This window comes from Vidua chalybeata, chromosome 12, assembly GCF_026979565.1.
Source record: "Vidua chalybeata isolate OUT-0048 chromosome 12, bVidCha1 merged haplotype, whole genome shotgun sequence".
Lineage (NCBI taxonomy): Eukaryota > Metazoa > Chordata > Aves > Passeriformes > Viduidae > Vidua > Vidua chalybeata.
Window position 1 is genome coordinate 11,314,292 of NC_071541.1, and position 19,376 is coordinate 11,333,667.

Consider the following 19,376-nt stretch of genomic DNA (forward strand, 5'->3'; position numbering starts at 1 on the left):
CGGCGGGTCCCGGCGCATCCCCGCTGCCCGCGGCGGGGGCTGATCACCCGCGCCCGGCGCAAGCAGCCGCGCCGCCGGCTCTCGTTGTGGGCATCGCGGCCGGCGTGCGGGGACCCGCGGCCGGGGGGCGCCGGCCGGGTGGGCGGTGGCTCCGCCGCCAGAAATTAGGAGCAAACCGAGGGCTGCGCTCCGCCCCTGCCCCGCCGCTCGGTCCGCGCAGCCGGCGGGCAGTGCGGACCCCCCTGCCGGTTCCCCGCCCCCGGAGCGGCGGCGGCGGCGGCGGGAGGAGGCGGCGCCGGGCGGCGGGATGCGGAGCGGGGCCGGGCGGCGGGCGGGCGCGGCGGCGAGGGGCAGAGCCCGGCGGGCGGCGGGGCGGCCCCGCTCCCCGTGAAGAGGCGGTGCGGCAGGGCAGCGGCCGCCGCCATGCAGCCCTTGCACCGGGCCCCGCCGTTGCTGCTGCTTCTGGCCGCCGGTGAGTGAGGCTGGCGCGGCGGGAGTCGCTGCCATCCCTACGGGCTGGGCGGCGGGTGGGTGTCGATCCCCTCCGCGGGCACCGGGACCCCCGGCGGGGTGCGGGTCTGCTCACCCCCCACCCCGGGGAACGGCACTGTGGCTCCAATGCCCGGGGCGCCGGGACCTCTGCAGCGGGCAGGTCTCCATCACCCCACTGTTCCCCGCAGGCACCACTGACCCCGGGTACCGGGACTTGCGCCGGCTCCCAGTCTCCCACCCCGGGGCTCTCCCTGTGTGCCTGGCACTGCCCCCCACCCGGGCATCAGAGCCCTCTGGGGCAGCCGGTGTCTGCCCCGGGACCCCCGGGGGTTGACAGGGGCCCCCTGTGTTCCCGGCATGGTGGGCTGGATGCACGTGGGTTGATCTCCCGGCTCTCCTGCCCCGGAGATGGGGCACTCGCCACGGGACCCGTGGGGCACCGGCAGCCGGGGGTGGGTGGTCGCGGCCCGGCCCGGCCGGGGCGGTCTCGGCTGCGGCAGCGCTGCCCCACACCGCCCGTTTGGGTGTCGGTGGCTTCGTCTGGCGTCGTGGTGATTTTGCGAACTACCGTGAAACTGATACAAAGAACGGGCCACCACAAATTGCTCCACGATTTCCCAAGAGCCTTCTCTTGAAATTTGGAGGAGAGGTAGGGTGCCAGGAAAAGGCAGTTAAGTGCAGGAATAATTATACTCAGAATAGTTACGGAGGCTTTGCTTCTATTTTTAAATAGTCTGGGGAAATTTCCCAACAAAGGGATCCCCCAAAGACCCATGAGGCTGAGATTGTCCTCTTCCTCCCTAATCCATCCCTTTGTACAGAAATCTGGTTAGTGTGGAACAGGAGTTCTGTACGGGGACATTTGAAGTGTGGGGGAGTCTTTGTCTTGAGTCATTCTGACTGGGAGGGAAGAGCTGACTTACCAACCAGTCACTGTCTTCCAGCACGACCAAGCTGTGATACAGTGACATCCCGTCCCCTGGCACATCTCTCTTATTACCCCAATCTCCTGAAAATATTCCTGGGGGAATGTGTCATCTGTAGAGCTGCTCTGTCCATGGGCTGTGAGTCTCTGTCATCTGAGGCTCCTGAAAGAGAAGAGATAAAGCCTTTTAGGTTTGCAAACAATAGTGAGCTTAAAGAGCAAAATGGATCTGAAAATCTGTTGGGGTTTTGTGCCAATACTCTGTGGCACAGAAGCAATAAGTCTTTCCGGAGCTGAGGGGGGAGCCAATTCTGTGGTTTCCTCCAGGAAGGTTGTCCTCACTAAGGGAATACCTTGGGCACAGCTGGCGAAGGTTCTTCAGCCATGTCTCAGCAGGAAACCCCTGTGCCCAAATTCAGCCAAACCTCTGTCCCTGTGAGGGTGGGGAGCTGCCACAATCCCACCCTGCCAATCTGCCAGCAAGGGTTGACCCCATCCCCATAGCTGGAAAGCTATGTTTGCTCTGCACAGGAAGAAGAAGGACCTCATGGTGGTTATAAAATGTGGCAGCCAAAAGGACCACCACTGGTACTGCTGTGCTGAGGGGAGGATATGCTTCCTTTTCTGCTGAGGCTGCTAGAAACTTTCTAGTAGTGTTGTCCAACTGGTGGTGATATGGAGGATTTGGGTCCTTGGCTTTCCCTGTGATCCTCTCTGCTGTCCTAGCAGGGAGAGGCATAGGGGTGGGAGGTGAGGAGCAGCTCCCAGGGACAGCTCAGTTCCTAATCTAGTGAAATTTGTAGTCCTGGTGGGCAGTGGTAGTTCTGTGAGGCTGGGCTCAGTTGGCCAGGTGTCCCCAGACAAATGGGCTCCTACCTAGATGGGAGGTCAGAAGTGGAGATGCAGACTGTTGGGAATTTGTACATCAAGCTCTCTTCTGGGTAGTAGCTTTGCTCGGTGGTTCAGGATCAGTTCCAGTCTGAAACAATTCAGTGCGCTCTGGCCTCACTTCTCCAGTCGCACAGGACAGGAACAGTTAATACCTGAGAGGGAGCTGGAGAGCTGTGTGCCATTCCCTACATGTTTCCCTGGGCTGGGAGCCTCCATAGGCCTGCAGGATGTACTGAAATGGGACATGTGCCTCATCAGGGTCCCATCAGACTGCTGGGTAGCACAGTCTGTTGGCAGAGCTTGGAAACATCTCTCCAGGCTCTAGGGTATCTGAGCCCCTTTGGTTTTGGAAGTAGAAAAATGATGCTGGGGGAGAAGGAGGGAATTGGTCTCCTTCCTCTTTTTGTCTCCCCAGGTGGTTGTCTGCATGTGGGCTGTTTAAGGGCTTTATTTTTTTTTTTTTTTCTTTCTGCCTGCTTAGAAGATGTCTTGTTAGCATTGTGTGAACAAGCCAGAGATGAGGGAGTATAGATCAGGATGAATGAAAATTCCCTGTAGTCAGTTTTTCCTTGGCCGCCTCACTGCCATAAGGAAATGTTCATTTAATTACAGGCATCAGGGGTAGAAATAACCACATTAAGCCCTCAAGGGGAAGCTGCCGGTGACGAGCTGCAGATCAGAGTGCACAGAAGTTTTCCCACTCCCTCTGCCTGGGAAGAAGCTGTGGCATTGTGTGGGTACCTGGGCGAGCAGCAGCACTGACAGCCCCGCTGCAGGGCTGGGGCAGAGGGGCTGCAGGAAGGTGCATCATGGCTCGCAGCTGGTGCTGGGGTGAACTGGCTCCTCATTCTTGCTGCCTGTTTGTTGAAACCAGGGCACTGTTGAAACACGTAATCCCAAAAGAATGGAGAGAGGCTATTTGTCAGCCACACGAGCACAGCCTGCACCGAGGCCAAGGAAACACGTGTGTTGGTTTATTCAGAGGGCCAGGGATGCTGGCAAGGAAGGTGCACCCTGCTGGGGCTCAGATCAGTCCCTGACTGTCCCTGTGCCTGGTGAAGCCCTGTTGTGGTTACCAGGCTTTGGATGTACTTTCTTGGTTGGGGTCAATTTGTTAGTGCTGGGAAACCAGCTTTGCAGCCCTCTCTATAGGCCAACTGCAACCACGGCTCCTCTCCTGCCTGGTGTTGTGAAGGTAATCAGAAGCCATATATGTGCCCTGGGACCACCAAACCTTTGCATGAGCTTTTTTTTGCCTAGGATACATGAGGCTGTTTGGAGAGTGGAGCCTCTTGGGCGTGCAGTGTGTGGCAGGGTGGTTGTCATTGCTCTGCTGCAGGGGCTGGAGTGGAGTGTTTTGTGCTCAGTGTTATGCCAGGGGATTTAAGGACCTTTTGGCGAGTAAAAGGTTTCACTTACATTTTGATAGGTGACCATGTCTCAAGGGAAGTCCCTCAGGCACCTGAGGTATTGCTTGCTCTGCATAGGCAGGAAGGCTTTGCAAAAGAAGCAGGCACGTGCCTTTATTTGGTGTGCTGGAAATTGGAGTGAGCATTGTGGGGTACATAGTCCAGCCTGGGGCAGAGTGAGAAGAGGAAGCACAGGCCTGGTGGGACAGATGAAATGCTTTGGGCCTGCGGGAGGGCAAAGAAGTCTGTGAGCTATGGTTTTGCTCTTAGATCAGTGGCTTTCATCCCGTGGTCTATTAACCCCTGGGGGCCTGTGGGCTGTTTGAAGAGGCCTATGAAAGATAATTGAGGAAAGAAAATTCACTTCTGCTGTGTAGAGCTGTCTGCCTGATGCTGTTTTCCCAGGGGCTGCATCTCCCCTGGCCCCGAGCTGGGAGCTGCCATTGTCGGTAGCAAGAATCGTGGAGGAGAGCAGACGTTGCGGCAGCAGAGGAGGGAGGTGTGAAGGCTACGAGACAATCTAGGGAGGAAGTGAAGGCAAACAGTCTGGGAGACTGAGACCAAGTGAAATTGTGGCTCCCGGCATGAATGGTTGAGCAGAGGGGGAGGACAGGCCGGCATGTGGAAGTGTCTGTGACCTGCTTGCATGGAGTCTCTCACGTGTGAATGGGTGGAGGTGTTTAGAGCAGTCTGGATGTCACAGATCCTAAGGACAGGAGACCTGACACATCTTGGCGTTGGGATGAGGATGCCCAGCAGCCCTGGACACCAGGCCCCAGTGCTGACAAAGGGCACATCTGCAATTATCTGCAAAAGCAGGTGCATCCCTGGCAGTGCCTTGCTGTTTCCCATGGGTATACCTGGGCCTGCGTGCCGTGGATGTTCTCTGCTGAAATACCAAGGGCGCAGATGTTGGCAGTTCTTTGTGAGGTAGTGCCCACCCAGTTCGTGCAGACACGCACTCCTTGCAGCTGGGTGGAGCTGGAGCTCTCATTATTCTTGCTGTAAGGAGCTGTAAAAGCTTAAAGATGCTGGCACAACATCCCTCTAAAGAGCTGTCCCGTTGCAAGGGCTTCTTCTGTTGTGCTTTGTGTAGGTAGGTAAGTATGTGCTCTCCGCAGACCAAGTGCTTTTCCTATTGCTTTCTAAAACATGCTGGAGACACAGGAAGGTGGATGGTTTTAGAGGGACACTCAGTAAGGGACCTGGTTGCTGGCAGTAGCAGAGGAGGATGGCAGTCTGATCTTGTTTTCTGAAGCCCTAATTGGAAATGATCTCTGAGATTAGGGCCATGGCTGGATGTGTAAGTAGTCTAGTGCAGTGCAGGAGAGCAGAAATAAGGCTGTGTGGGAGATGCAGTGGGAGAGTTCTCTTAGGTGGTGTGTCCCAGAACAGCTATGGTCTGTAACTCTGAATGAGCACCAAAAGAACTTGGTTTGATACACAGTCATCCCATATGCTTCCCTGTGCAAGCTGTTGAGGGTTTGGAGTGCAGAGGCTCCAGACTGTGTGGGAATCAGCTTGGACATCCCTCAGTCAAACAACATTTCCCGTCTTCCTCCACTGACCATGGTTGGGATCCCTTTTTGTTATTTAAATTACCCTGCATTTTGTTATATTCTGGAAGTGGTTTGTGTCTTGACCGTTCTGCCCTGGGGCCTCTCTCCTCTCTGCCCTTGGGCCTTGCTCCCCGGCCTTTCCAGGCACAGTGGTCTGGGGGAGGGAATATCCCTGGCAGATGCTTCCCTCATCTGGTCATTGTGTTTCTGTCCTAACTGATTATCAGTAAATGACCCATTCCTGACCCAGCTCTCCTAGGAAATAACATTGTTGGGTAGCTCCTGGGTGTGGGGTGGGCTTGAAAGGAAGGTCAACGGTAGCAGGGCCAGATGGACATTCTTGTGGCTGCTTCGTTGGCAATACCACCATGCTCTGACCTCCCTCCCAGTACCCATTGTGCAAGTGTGCAGGCTCTGCTAGTTGGTGGTGACAGACAGGTAAGTCAGAGTGTGCTCCAGGCAAATGTTCTTCTCTCAGCAGGCTGATCCTGCCTCCTTGGCACAGTGGTGTAGCCACAACACTCAGGAAAGAGAGGTAAAACCAACCTTCTGTTGGGTAAACTGAAGAGCACTCCAGCCCCTCTACAGATCAAGCTGATGTGGTGACATCTTAAGGGATGATTGTGTGTTTCCTTGGAGAGAAATTGAGGTTTGCTTGTTACTAATTAAAAAGCAAAAAAATTTTAAAGGCTTTTTGATGCAGTCAGAGCTTCAACAGCTAGATTCCATTTCATCTCCCCAAATCCCTCTTCTCATTTCAGCTGGACACAAAAATGACTTATTTCCGCTTTAATTTCTAGTCCTGTTCAGTAGGCCAATTGGGAGCTTTTAAATAGCTACCCTGACCCATGGAGAGGTGACTTGCTTTGTGGCAAGGGGATGAAGTGATTTTTGGTCAGCCAATATAGAAAACACTTTGGGGTTCTTTTAGAATTATTTAGAATTATGAAACTGCTTTTGTTCACAGCACTTTGTGAGAAAGATGGCAGATAGTCTTTCTTCAGATTTTTTTCCTGTTATTGAGCGAAACTCCGTCATCTCCTTGTCTGGGGCTGTTGTGTTGAATCCTCTGCTGAGCTGAGCAGAGAAAGCTTCGCCACTTTGACTTAGAACTGTTTTCTGAGGGGTCAGTGGGGTCAGCACTAGCAAACTCATTTCATCTGTATCCTCCTGGCTGGCTTTTTTTCAGTGGCCTCAGAAAGGTAGCACTGCAGCATTATTCCCTGCTGTTGGAATCGCCCCGTTCTGCTCCTCACAGAGGTGAAACATCTTTTGCATTGCCTCCACGTGTCACCTCTGTGGGTGCTGGCAGCAGGACAGCGCGCAGCCAGCGCAGAAGCTCCCATCCTGGTTTTGGTGCTCTCCGCCTTTGTTCCGTCTTTCCTCTCAATCTACCTCTCCCACTTTCTCTGCTTTCTGGCCCCTCCTCTGTCTGCTCTGGGAGGGTTTTTCCTCCCGTGCTGTAAGCTCTGCTGTTTCCCCGAAGGCTGGCTGCCCTTTTTAGCATGCAGAGCCTCATCTCCTCCAGGTTACGCAGAGGTGCTGCAAAAATAGAAATGAGAGACAAACGCCCCATTGAAGCAGCTGGTGAGCCCTGGCTCCGTTCCCTGCTCCCTCCCATCTACAGTTGCAGGGCTTTATTCATTTGTTTTTTTATTCCTATCACTTGATCTGCGTTTTAGAATACAAAATCAGGAGGCTGATGGCTGGTAGAAGTTGTCTAATCCCTGTTACCCGTCCTAGGAGGAAAATGGCCTGCAACTGAGGTCTTGGGCATTAGATTTCCTTCCTCAGCTGTGCTCCCCTGCCTCCCAGCACAGCTCATGCTTTGATTCTTTCACTGCCTTGGAGTTGACAGCTGCGTGGAGCTCCTTTCTGAGAGGCTTGAAAGAGAGGGGGAAGATGGCAAATCTTTGGGCTGCTTTTTGGCACCCCAAGCCCTTGGGTTTTTGCTGCTGGTGCAGAAGGCATGAATGAAGTGGTGTCAGGATGCTGTCTGGAGAGGTACTGATTTGTATCCTGGTCTGGTGGTTCTTTAAGCCCTGGGGCATTCAGGCTGGTACTGGCAGAGGGTTCCCCCAGTCTCTGCATCCCGTGCCTGTAGATCAGTCCCCCAAACTGTTACTCACATCCACCCCAGGGACAAGACACCTGTCTTGCTCAGGCTGTGCATGACTCATTCTTAGGGATGAGGTGGTGTAGTTTTATCTTGGGCTGAGGTAAGCACAGCATCCCAGTAAACCAGATAATGCAGCTTAGGGGGTTTTAACTGGGTAAACACTTCAGAGTTAAAGGAGGGTAAACAAATTCCCAGCATCTGAGCTTCCCACATGGATGGAAATAGCTCTCTGGATTACCAGGTTCACCTGCCATGAGATGTGTGTTGTAGAAGGGGGGTGGGAGGGACTCTGCCCAAGCTCTGTAGGCAGCCCTAACAGAGTGTAGCTGATGGAAAAGCGGTTTGAAGCAGTGTAGATGCTGGCACAAAGGTACATTTTGAGACTTTGCCTTGCTGCTGGGAAACTCAGGATGTGCTTTGTAGTGTGGCTGGAAATCTGAGGTGCCACATCAGCCATATCTCTGTGAATGGGAGTCAGGGGAAACTGAGGCATTGGGGTGGATAAAGAGCTTGCTCAGGATCCAGGCAGTCAGTTGCAGTCACATATAAACCAAATATACCATGTGGCCTTGGACCTGCCATGGTCTCTTCCTATCCTTCCGCTCTCCTTTGATGGATAACTATGAGAATAATGTTTCATTTCTCCTCCTTGCTGCTCTCTGTCATGTTTGCTTAAGCTGTAAGCTCCTCAAGACAAGTGCTCTCTCTGGTGCTCCATCAGTGATGCAGGTATTGTCTGTCAGCTGGGGAAGCTCACTTTGGAGCCTGCTGAGCACCCCTGAACCAGCACGGGGCTGTCCTAGCCAGATCTTCCTGGGTCTGTGCTCACACACAATGGGTGTGCAGGCTCTCGGTTCCAGCTGTGGACTTCACTGTTCGTGCATGGCTCAGGAGTTGGCACATCCCTAGAGATGCCCTGAGGTGTTTTGGTTGGCTCTGTGATGCTGCAGTAGCTTCCTTCCCCTTTGATACTCTGCCTCTTTTGCCATTCCTTTTTTGTTGCTGCTCAGGCCTCAGCTGATCTTGCCTTGGATCAATAGGGCAAAATAAACAAGACTGAGAAGTGCTGAAGCCTGGCCCAAGTGTATATGTGAAAGGGTAACCAGTATTGGATTTTGACGAGTTCAGAGGATAGTAGAGGAAGGTGGAGAGGGTCAGAGCAGGCAGAAGACTTAAGAAATGCATTTCTGACTTCTAGTATTCCCAGGACAGGTTTGGTAATCAGTCTGTCAGGTGAGCAGTGAATCCCAAACTTTCTGTGCCGACTTGCCGATATTTCCAATGATCGTACCAGGGCCAACCCATCTGCCATTGCCCCATAGCTCATCCTAGCACTTGCCCTGATTTAGATTTGTGCTTCTGGGATGTGGAGTTGTAGGGCACAGTGGTGGGTAGCAACATCAGGAGGTTGCCTTGCCTGTGCCCTTGCCTGAAGGCAGCTCAGCTCTGCTTGAATAGTTTCAGGCCTTGTGTATCCAGATCTGTGTGCAGCACCCAGGTGATGTCTCAGCAGTGCTTTGTAAAATCTGTTTCTAATACTTCACTACTCTGCAAGGATTTTCACATCTGCATTCCAGTGATATCTCAGAGCTGTTCCTAATGCAGGAGTTTCTCCTCTTAAGACATTTCTGATGGATGTTTTCCCAGCTTGTATCAGAAATGTTTTGTGCTAGTTCTCAAGGGGCTTATCACTTCATGCTATTTCTTTTCATAATATTTCTGTTATTTCCATTCTCAAGATCACCTAGTTGTACCTATAGTTTTTTCTGTGCAGCGAGGATGTCTCCTTGCTTTGTGTCCTTGGCTAATTTCATTATCACCTTCCTACTTTTTGTTCCAAGGTCACTTAGAAAAATGTGATAGAACAGCAGATCCAAAGACAAACCGTGAGGAATTTCACTACTAGCCTCCCTCCAGCACAAGCCTCTGTAATTTTTTTGTATGCCTTACAGTTTTCCTGCATTTAGGTGTCTTTTCTTGTGTCTCTTGTAATTCCTCATGAGGCACTGTATCAGATGTTTGACTGAAGTCCAGATGGATTAGAGCTGCTGCAATTCTGTTGTCTAGAAAATCAGTTATCAAAGAAAAATACCAAATTAGTCTTCATTTCAGCTCATTCAATTAGTTCAGTTCAGTGACTACTTCATTAACAATTGAGGAACTGAGTCTGAGCTGAGAAAGCAAGAAAACTTGTCCTTTTCCCTTCTAATCTATGAATAAAAATCAGCTGTGAGAGGATGAGATCTTGTAGCTTTGATGTGCTGAATGATAGAGGGCTGCAAAGCAAATGGTTCAGTTCACCCAGATTAGTTACTTTGCTTGCTTAACAAAAACTGTTTTAAATATAAAACAGCTTTTGGTAATTTTATTTTTTCCTTACGCCTCCATATTTATAATGGTATTTAGTAGCTGAATAAAGCCAAGTCCCAGGTGCCGTTTTTCTTGCATTTTGATTGGAGTTCAATATGCATGTGAATGTACCTTGACACAAATCACAATTAAAGTCTCATCTAGGAATCAAGAAGTGTCAGTCAATCCTGCTAATAGTTAAAATGGAAATAATAAGAGTGTAATGTTGATAGAAAAGTGCAAAATGCAGCTTGCTTTCCTGCTTAGTGTTAAGTGGATGTTTGCTGTTGTCACAATATAATTGTTACCTGTAACGGTTGGCCCTTCCTTATGAAAACCAAAAATGTGAGTGCATTGAAGTTTGAACCAAAAAATAGATTTTCACCCTACAGATATAAAACATTATTAATATTGATTGTAAATAATATTGGTTTGAATCAGCCTCCCTGCATATAATATAGCTGTAGATCAGGACAGGCTGATAGAAACTGTCATTGTTTTCACAAGGCCAGAGTTTCATGGCTGAAGTATATGACATTCCACCTCCTCTCCAGGATGGCTAATTAACAAGGCACCTCATCCTTTAACAGAGGCAAAAACACCTCAGAGAGGGTGAATCATCACCCCAGAAAGAGGTGCCCCAGGCTGGATGATTGCTTGGCACTGACTCCCCCTGGATGTGAATGCTCCTCTGCATGCTTGTGGATGTTTCCCAAAATACCGTAATTTTCCTCATCAGCTGAGAGCACAGCCCATCTTCAGGGCAGGTTGGTTTGGCAGGAATAGGCTTCAAGGGGAAGACAAGCCCAGTGGGTGTCATTCCTCTCTCTGATGTGTGTTTTCTGTCATTTTACAGGGACCTTGTGCCTCTGCCTTGCCTCCTCGGAGGACCCAACTGCCGATGGCCTCACATCAACTTCTCTGCTGGAATTTGCTATGATGTCCCACCTGGAGGCCATGAATTCCCACGAGCAAACGAGATCGGAGGCTGCAGAGGCAGATCTTGCCCCTGGCTCTCTGCATGCTGCTCCAGGGTCAGGCTTTGCCAGTGAGGAGAATGAGGAGTCCAAGATCTTGCAGCCCCCACAGTACTTCTGGGAAGATGGGGGAGAGCTCAACGACTCCAACCTTGACTTGGGACCAGCAACAGGTAGGTTCTTTTTACCCCATTCTTCCTCCCACTCTGCAAGGACTCTGGGGAAGTGGAGGGATGCAGAGATCTATCTTCCTGCTTTGACACTTCTCTTGCTAGGAGGGCCTGAGATTAAATGTCAGCTCTATTTTCTCACCTCAGTGCCTGATGTGTCCCCAATGAACCCTGAGCAAGCAGAGGCTTTAGAAACCAAGTTACAGCTGAGCTTTTATTCCTGAGCTGCTATGAGCTGGGAAAAGCACTGCCTCCATCTAATTTCCCATTGCCTCATGCCCTCCTTTCACTTTCTCCCCTTTATACTCTCTTCTCTCTTGTTTTTTTTCTGTTGCTGTCTATTAAGTACAACTTTAAGGTCTCAAGAGCCTGACTGAGATCAAGGCCATCTTAGTGTTTTAGTCAGAACTGAGTTCCCTGGGTCAAATTCTGGATTCCTCACTCTGTTACTTCAGTGGGGATTTGGTCCAAGAGAAAATAGCAGGTTTTGTCCCTTGGGAGCTGTCCTGTTGCCTACCCCGTCCTGCTACTTCCTGAGAGATCATGACCAAAATTGGTTTCATTGGCATTTGAGTTTGCTTTCCTCTCTGGAGTGTTTCTCTGAGACCACTGAGTCCCCTCAGTAGTCTCTCCCCAAGCCACTCATTGGCTTTGAGATGCTCTCAGAAAGAGGGATGACAGGAAGAAGGAGGTGCATTGCAGGGTTTCCAGTAGCTTAGGAGATTATTTCACATGCTCCTGCTCTTAAGTGTCATGTGGGACGTGTATTAAGTGTTACCCAAGGTCCAGGCTTCAGCCTTATCCCTCCTCCCTTATGCAGTATCTCTCTCAGCAGATCTGAGGTCTGCAATTAGAAAGCACAAGTCTTGTTTTATCTCCTCTCCTATTTCTGTAACCTTAAAAAACACCTGTGCTCACACAGGGCTGGGAGCTGCCGCAGAGCTGTGGCTTGGGTTGTACCTGGGGCACAGTGCACGCTATGTGGGGCAAGGGCCATCCCAGCTTAGGTCTCCAAAGCCCTTTGCTCACTGACAGTGCTGCTAAACCTGTCTGGCTGTGCTCTGTCTGCCCTGGGGCACTTGCAGGCCTGGCTGTGGGGCAGCTGTGCGCCATTGCGGATGCACTGGCGGATGGCGCTATTGGGATGCACTGTTGAGAGGACACCACTGTTGGGACAGCGCCGTTGTTGGGATGGCGTTGTTGGGACGGCGCTATTGGGATGGCGCCGTTGTTGGGATGGCACCATTGTTGGGATGGCACCGTTGTTGGAATGCCGCCGTTGGGATGTGCCATTGGGATGGGGCCGCCATTGGGATGGCGCCGTTGGGATAGCACTGCTGTCGGGACAGCACTGCTGTTGGGACAGCTCCGCCATTGGGACGGCGCCGTTGTTGGGATGGCGCCGTTGTTGGGATGGCGCCGTTGTTGGGATGGCGCTGCCGTTGGGATGGCGCCGTTGTTGGGATGGCACTGCCGTTGGGATGGCGCCGTTGTTGGGATGGCGCTGTTCCTGCTGCGCATCCCTAGGACGCGCTCTGGCTCAGCTGCTCTCGCGCGCTGGCAGCGCTCAGCGATGCTTTTCTTGGTGTGCCAGCAGGCACCTGCATGTCCTCACAGATCGGGACGTGACTTGGAGAACAGCATGTGCTTGTGCATTGAGAGCGGGATGACTGGGTACTGAACCCAGCCTTGCCTCTTGCACGTGCCTCGTCCCATTTGCATGCAGAACACGCTGCTCTCTCCTTCCGTTCTCGCCTGCAGTTCTTTCCTCCAGGAGCAGATGTGCTCTTTCAGCTGTCCTTTATGCATACCCTGCCCTATCCGCTGCCCAGCTAACCACTGCTCTGCTTCCAAGTGCTGTTTCTTCCCCTGACAGTTGCTGTGTCCAGAGCTCATGTCTCAATGGCATTTCAGAACCTTGGTTAATAGAACAGTTTGAATTATTCAAGAGCTGGGAGCACATTTCTACTTAAAATTTAATTAGAAACCTGCCGTGTGTCATTTTACAATAAAGGATATCGTAATAGCATCCCTAAATTGGGCAGTCTTCTCCTGTCATGCAAAGCCTCTGTATGAAAGATGCACCCAACCAATGGAACTTATATGCTGCATGTGTGGCAGATGCCATGTGATGCGTTGTGGATCTGTGTGATGACATCTGTTAGGTTATTTTCAACGTATAAACCCATTAAACAGTTTTAAACAGCTGCTGTTTAAGGAAAAAAAGTTTATAGTGTAAGTTTTCCTTATGTGAGATTTCATTCAGTGAAGTGTAGCACAGCATAGTTGGTATCTCTGTCCCTGGCACACACTGGAAACACTGCCTCAGTCAAGGCACAGAACAGGATTGTTGTAGTCCTAAAGAGAGGAATCTACCTGCTATGAAAGGAGACCTGTGCTGGCTTCTTTTTGTCTTTTTACAAAGATATTGGGCCTGAACTGGTGGGGGTCTTGCAGATAGGCCATATCTCCTGCTATTGAAAAGCTGTATTAGTTATTTCCATCTCTCCTGTTTTTTTATGTCCGTCTGAACTCTGTGTGGGGAGGCTGCCCTGTCTTTGTGTGACTTCAAGGCTGCAAGAGCTAAAAAGCAATAACAATCTGCAGCTGCTGCCTTTTTTTTTTTTTTTTGTTAAGTGCACAAAAAACATCCTTTAAAAATATTTCTAGGGCCACCTGTTAGTCCATTAGAAAGTGAGAACAAACTCCCAGTGGGAGAGCACAGCTCAGCCTGGGGCTCTGGTTCTCCTGAATAATGTGCTTTTCCTGATTTATGCTACAAAAGAGTGATTCTATATTGACATCAGTGAGCACCAACCTTTGGAGGGGCCCTGACATTTGTCTCAGTCTGTCTGACGGTGCACAGAAGTGTGCACTTGCATGTGTGTCACTCCATGCACAGCTGCTCTCCAGTGGAGCCACATGTGGAGGAGATGGATTAGGTCTGGTGGGAATTTGGATGCTTTATCCTTATGGAAAGAAGCAGTGTGATTTGTACTGCAGCTAAAAGGCAAGTCAGTGGAGCTGGGAACCTGTTACTTCTGCATCCCTTCAGGCTTCCAGGGAACCCAGAAACTTCTGGTTATAGTTTGGGTTTGGCTGCTTTGCTTCACCTTTGGTAGTAAATTGGCCTGGGCCACAGATCAGCTCAGTGGACCTGCAGAGTCTTGTATCTGGCCCTTCCTTTCCTCCTTTCCTTTCTTCCCATTTCTCCATCTTGTTTTGCCTGGAGGCTTCCAGTCCCCTGTGTTTCCTGCTGCTACACAGATGACCTTGGCAACAGGTAAAACATCTCATCAGCTTTAAGGCTAGAAGATGGGAGTCAATAGGGTTGTAGGTCTCTTTGAATCCCTTGTTTCTGGTGAAGGAGTTACATGGTGGTGTATCCACCCTGAAGTTCTCCCTGTTTGGATCTTTCAGTGTTCTCCTTTGGCTCGGTCAGGATGCACTGCCCCACATGTTCCTCTTTTCCAGCGAAGGCTCGAGTGTGAGGCAGCCTAAACATTAATTGTTGGGAAGTGTGGGCTCCTGAAAATGGACACAAGACTTGTGAATGTCTACTGCATGAGGGCACTTAGTCCCTCTCCTCCCCTGCCCAACAGCTGAGTGCTCAGGGACCGGAGTGCATCATCCCATTTTGCAGTGTTACAGTGGGCTGGCATGAAGCTCACTTCATTACAGCCAGGGACTGCTCTTTAGTTCCAAGGTGGTTGAAGACACAGGGATGACTGTACTGGGAGCTATCCAATTTAGTCTTATAGATTGGTGATTTCCTAGGACAGCATGTGGTGCTTTGTGGGATGGGGGAGGAAATTGTAATCTTTTAATTATTCATAGTAATTAGCAGAAGGGATTCCCAGGGGAGTTAGGGGAGGAATAGTGGGACAGACATGTCAGAAAGACTAGATTCAAGAAAAAGTAAGTTTTCTGACCAGCTAATGGAATAAAATACCTTCCATCTTCTCTGATAGTGAGATTCACTTCTTTCCATGATGAATTACTTGCCTCTGGCAAAGAGAGATCCTGATGTTTCTCAGCCTTACTGAAATTTGCTGCCTCTTCATCCAGACTGACAGCAGATCTGCAGTTCTTAATACCATCTTCAAGCCAATCATTAATGAAATTAAGCACCTGGTAAAGACTGTCTCCATAAGCAGCTTAGTGCTGAGCAGCCGCCTGCCTAGCTCAGCTCCTGGGATGCCTCTTGTTTGTGCCCTGGTTTAGTGTACAGGGACAGGGGTCATCTATCTTGGGACAAGCCAGCTCTGTGAAGACATTGCTGCCAAAGTCTGACCTGTGACAGAGAGTTTCTGTGGGCAGGGTGTTCCCTGACTGACTGAGGATGGCTTATTCTGCCTTTATTGCAGTCTGTGTGCTGAGCTGGAATAAGGTATGAGGCTATTTGGGAACAGCTGTAGTCCTTGGTGCCCAGTCTGTACCTCAAGCAAATTCAACCATAATGAGGCCTAATCACTTTGCTACTTTGGGTCTCTCTTTTGACTGTGATCTCTTTTGTGTGTGTGGACTTGTCTTGGAGTCGCAGATAATAACCTCTCCTAGCTCTTCTGGAAGATTAGTATATTAGCCCCAACTGGCTTAATTCCAGCACCAGTAATTGTATTTTGCCTCCTTGAAATCCCCCTGTGGTTTCAATCAGCTGGAGTATGACTTTTTTGCAGTAAGCCCTACTGTTCTCTACTGCAAAAAAAGAGAGCAAGTACAGTTTCAGACCTGGCTGCATTTTCAGTAGAGTGCACCATGTGATTCCCAAAGTTGGCAGATGTTTTAGTGTGAATGATGCTTTGTGTTGTGATTGGAACCTAGGAATGGTCTTGTCTTTATTACAGTACCTTCTAGTTATCAGTAATTCAATCACTGGTTAACATGATCTTCCAGTTTAATCCAATAAACACCTTATGGTCAGGTTATGTGTACTAAAAACAATGAGGATCACCCTCTTCCTGAGTTGTCATAGTTGCTTTAAACAGTTAATAGCAAATACAGGGTAGGGAACCTTGTAGGGTAGTAACTGAGACCAGCTCTTCTGAATGATGGAGAAGCATCATTACGGAAATGTAATGAATTAAATGTCTGGCTGGGGAATTGTGCTTTGGCACAGTGCCATGTCTTGGTCCATCTGGTGTCAGGGAAGTTCTGGTATTGATTTTGGAGAAAGCAGGACATTGCCTGAATGGCAGATTCTGCAGAGGTTTGAAGCTCATGTTCACCTCTCCCAGGGAAAATCATCTCCTCAGGCAAAGAGAAATGGATCTGTGTGACCCAGACCTGGGTCTGCTTGGAGATGCAAAGGGCAAGTCTTCGAAAGGCTGTGAAAGACGGTTTATTTAGAAAATACTGCTTGAGGGTTTTTGTAAGAGAGCTTGGAAGGGAAAAGCTGGGTGATTGTGGGAGGCAGCTGGATGCTGCAATATCCATAATATCACCACTGATGGAAGCCATTAAGGGGTGAAGCTAAGGATGTGGTGGTAAAGAGGTGAGGCAGAGGTGTGTAATTTCATATCGGTGAACCAGACTCCCAAGGGGATGGTGTGGCTGAGAAGCTCTGGGAGGGTACATGATGTAGAGCTGTGTCTGCCTGCTACACTCCTCTGGCCCATCCCTGCTAGACTGTTTGCCAGAGGTGCTGGGACAGTTTCATCGTTCCAGTGGTTGGTTCTCCTGAGCTGTCCCCCCCTGTGATCAGGCTGGCTCCATTGTGGCTTGGCTGCTCTTGTTTGTGGTGGGAAAGGGGCACATGCCATGTCTGTGTGTGGCCATGAGCTCCTCTTGTGCTCCAGCCTACTCCTGATCTTGATGGGAGACAGCAGACCCTGTCAGGGAAGGAGCTGATGGTGTGTGCAGTTACTACCTTCTCTCTTCTCAGGCATCCTTGGGCTTGCCAGAGCTCTGCTTCCTCCCTGAAATTAGATGAGCTGATAAACGAGCCAGACAAATCTGGCATTGCAACCAGCTCCATAATACCTGTCTCCTTTAGCAGAAGTCTGTCCCATTCCTGCAACAGGAGCACAGGCTGCTGTGTCTTTCTGCCTCTCTGTTCCGTGGTTGCTGTTTCTCCCCACAGAAATGTTGAGGAGGGAAGTGGATGGCACTGGCACAGGAAGGTGGGAAGGTCTGTGGGTGCACTGCCATGTGCCTAGAGCGCGGGAACCAGGTGCATTGGGTCTGTTGCAGGTAGAGGACAGCCAGGTGGCCAAGGGGGTTGCAAACCACTTACTGAAGGGGAACTGCTACCTGAATGCTGGGAGATGCATGGGAGATGCTCTTTGAGTTCTCTTAGGGTTGGAGGGAATAGGAATCAATGGAAATGCTGAGAAGACTCTTCAAATGGGCAAGCTCTTAGCTCTGCATTGCAGAGATGAGTGACAGGCCAGCTTGTCTGGATGGAGGCTTGGGAAGAATATGCTGGGACCAGCTTAGGGGCTGAGATCATACCAGGGAGATGGACAGCATGCAAAACTTCCTTCAAATCAAAGAACAGGAGTGTAAATGAAAAGAAATATGAGTGCCTTAAAGTGCCTTAAATCTGATCTTGAGAAGTTGGCAGATGCCCTTGTTAGTGAGACAGGAGGAGCTGATTCCAGACAGGAACTGTCTAGCTGAAGAGTCTGGAAGGAAGGATTGACTCATCGTAGTTGGCATCTGGATGTGGCACTTGGGGATATGGTTTAGGGATGATAATAATGCTGCTGGGTTGATGGTTGGACTAGATCTTGAAGGTCTCTTTCAACCTTGATGATTCTGTGATCCTTCCTGAACCTGGAAAGGGATTGAACCCCTTTGGTAACTGGGTTATATGGAGAGATCCTTGTTTTAAGGAACACAGTCCAGCACCCCTATGCCTCAAGTTTCACTGTTCCCTACTTGAATCTGAGTAATAGCCCTCTCAGGATTTGAGAGGAGTTGAGTTTCTAATCAGTGGGTCTTATGAACCAGATGGAAGGATGTTCCCAGTTTAACATGCAGGGTAATGGGGAAACTGATGACAAGTGGGAATGTTAACCCAGTTAGTAGCAAGTGTGAGGATTCCTGTGTCTGCTTCTACCCTGTTGATTTGTTGGCCTAGAGAAGCAGCTCAGGTTTCAATCTTTGGCTGCCTTGTAAGATAGAAGTCTGCTGGGAGAGAGTGGGATGGGTCCTAAACTTTCTTTGCCCGGAAGAGATGGCAGAGGCGGCAGTTCCTCTGAGATCTTTAGATCTTGTTGGTGGAAAGGCGGCACAGCTGCACCATGTGGGGCTTTCCCCCACGGGAGCCAACTAATCTGTGACAGAGCACTCTAAGGAAAGGTTGCGTGTGTGACTTCAAAGGAGAGCTGACAGGCTGGGAGCATTTCTGGTCCCGTGGGATGGACCTCATGCTGCTTTTTCGTGGTTTGTTTTTTTGCTGTGCCCATCTGCCTGCCAGTTTGTGCTCTGCTCCAGGTGGAAAGAAGAGCAAGGAAGAGAGGAAGGTGTAAAGGACTTGAGAATGTCTTAGAATGTCTTTAGGCAAAGGAGATGGCAGATTGGATCACTGATCCTTGAAAATAACATCTTATCTGACGGGGGCCTTGTTTAAAAGGGCAACCCCCTCACTTTTCACCCCCAGCACGTCAGGGCAGAGGAGGTTCTTGGTGCAAACCCTGAGTTATCCCTGCAGCAGGAGGAGCAGCAGAGCCCTGGGAGATGCACTAAGCTTTACTATCTGTCTGAAGACAGTCCCACTGAAACCTCCTCAATCCCATGGCCTGTGGCTGTTCCTGCCATCCATCCAGTAAGGCAGTGACCATGTCTGCAGACACTGGGATGTTACCTGTTGGTATGGGCCTTTGAGAAGACCAGTGCCAGGCAGTGGAGGAGAGATGGGTTTTCTTTGATCTGTGCTGCTACTGATTGCTCTTACCATCCTCCTTGGCCTATGAGGAAGCATCACCAGCTTGCTGTTGGGAAGCAAAAGTCTTTTAATCCTCTGGGTCTTTGGGTGGAGTGTCAATTGTGGAGTGCTCTCTAGTGAGACACAGCAGCAAAGCAACATGACTTCTGCCTGCCCTGGGCAATGAATCCCAGTGGCCTCTTTGCAGACAGAACTGGGAGCCAGTCTCTACACCATGGAGGTCAGCAGCTGGGTTACACTCATCTTTGGACAACATCTGGGAGGGGCTGCTGACACCTTAAAGGGAACGAGCTGTGGGTTAGAAAAGCCACTTGCCAGATGAACAGGAGGATCTTTACACCTCCTGCTTGGGATGGATGGAACAGTGTGTTTTCTGCTCAGGAGGGTTGGGCAGGAGTAGCATGAGCAGTCCTGATTGCCAGGGAATACCCAGGGCAGTGGTGTGTATGCTGACATGGCCTCTCTGCCTGGGAGCTTGCACCCACTCTGGCAGCAGTGAGCGAGGGATTGGAGTCGGGAATATGTGGAGGTTTTTTGTGCAGATCTCTGTAAGGCATCCAGACAGCTGCTGCCCACTGTGCTCAGTGGAGCATC

At 50.3% G+C, this 19,376-nt stretch overlaps 1 protein-coding gene across 1 annotated transcript in view; it reads left to right on the forward strand.

Annotated features, from left to right (window-relative positions):
• Positions 1-398: 398 nt before the first annotated feature.
• The window catches only part of PODXL2 (podocalyxin like 2), a 32,560-nt gene continuing 13,582 nt past the window's right edge, over positions 399-19,376 (forward strand). The window contains exons 1-2 of the mRNA XM_053954091.1: positions 399-472; positions 10,601-10,894. Of these exons, the coding sequence (XP_053810066.1) occupies positions 424-472; positions 10,601-10,894 (343 nt within the window). The 5' untranslated portion in view covers positions 399-423. The remainder of the gene's footprint in view (positions 473-10,600; positions 10,895-19,376) is intronic.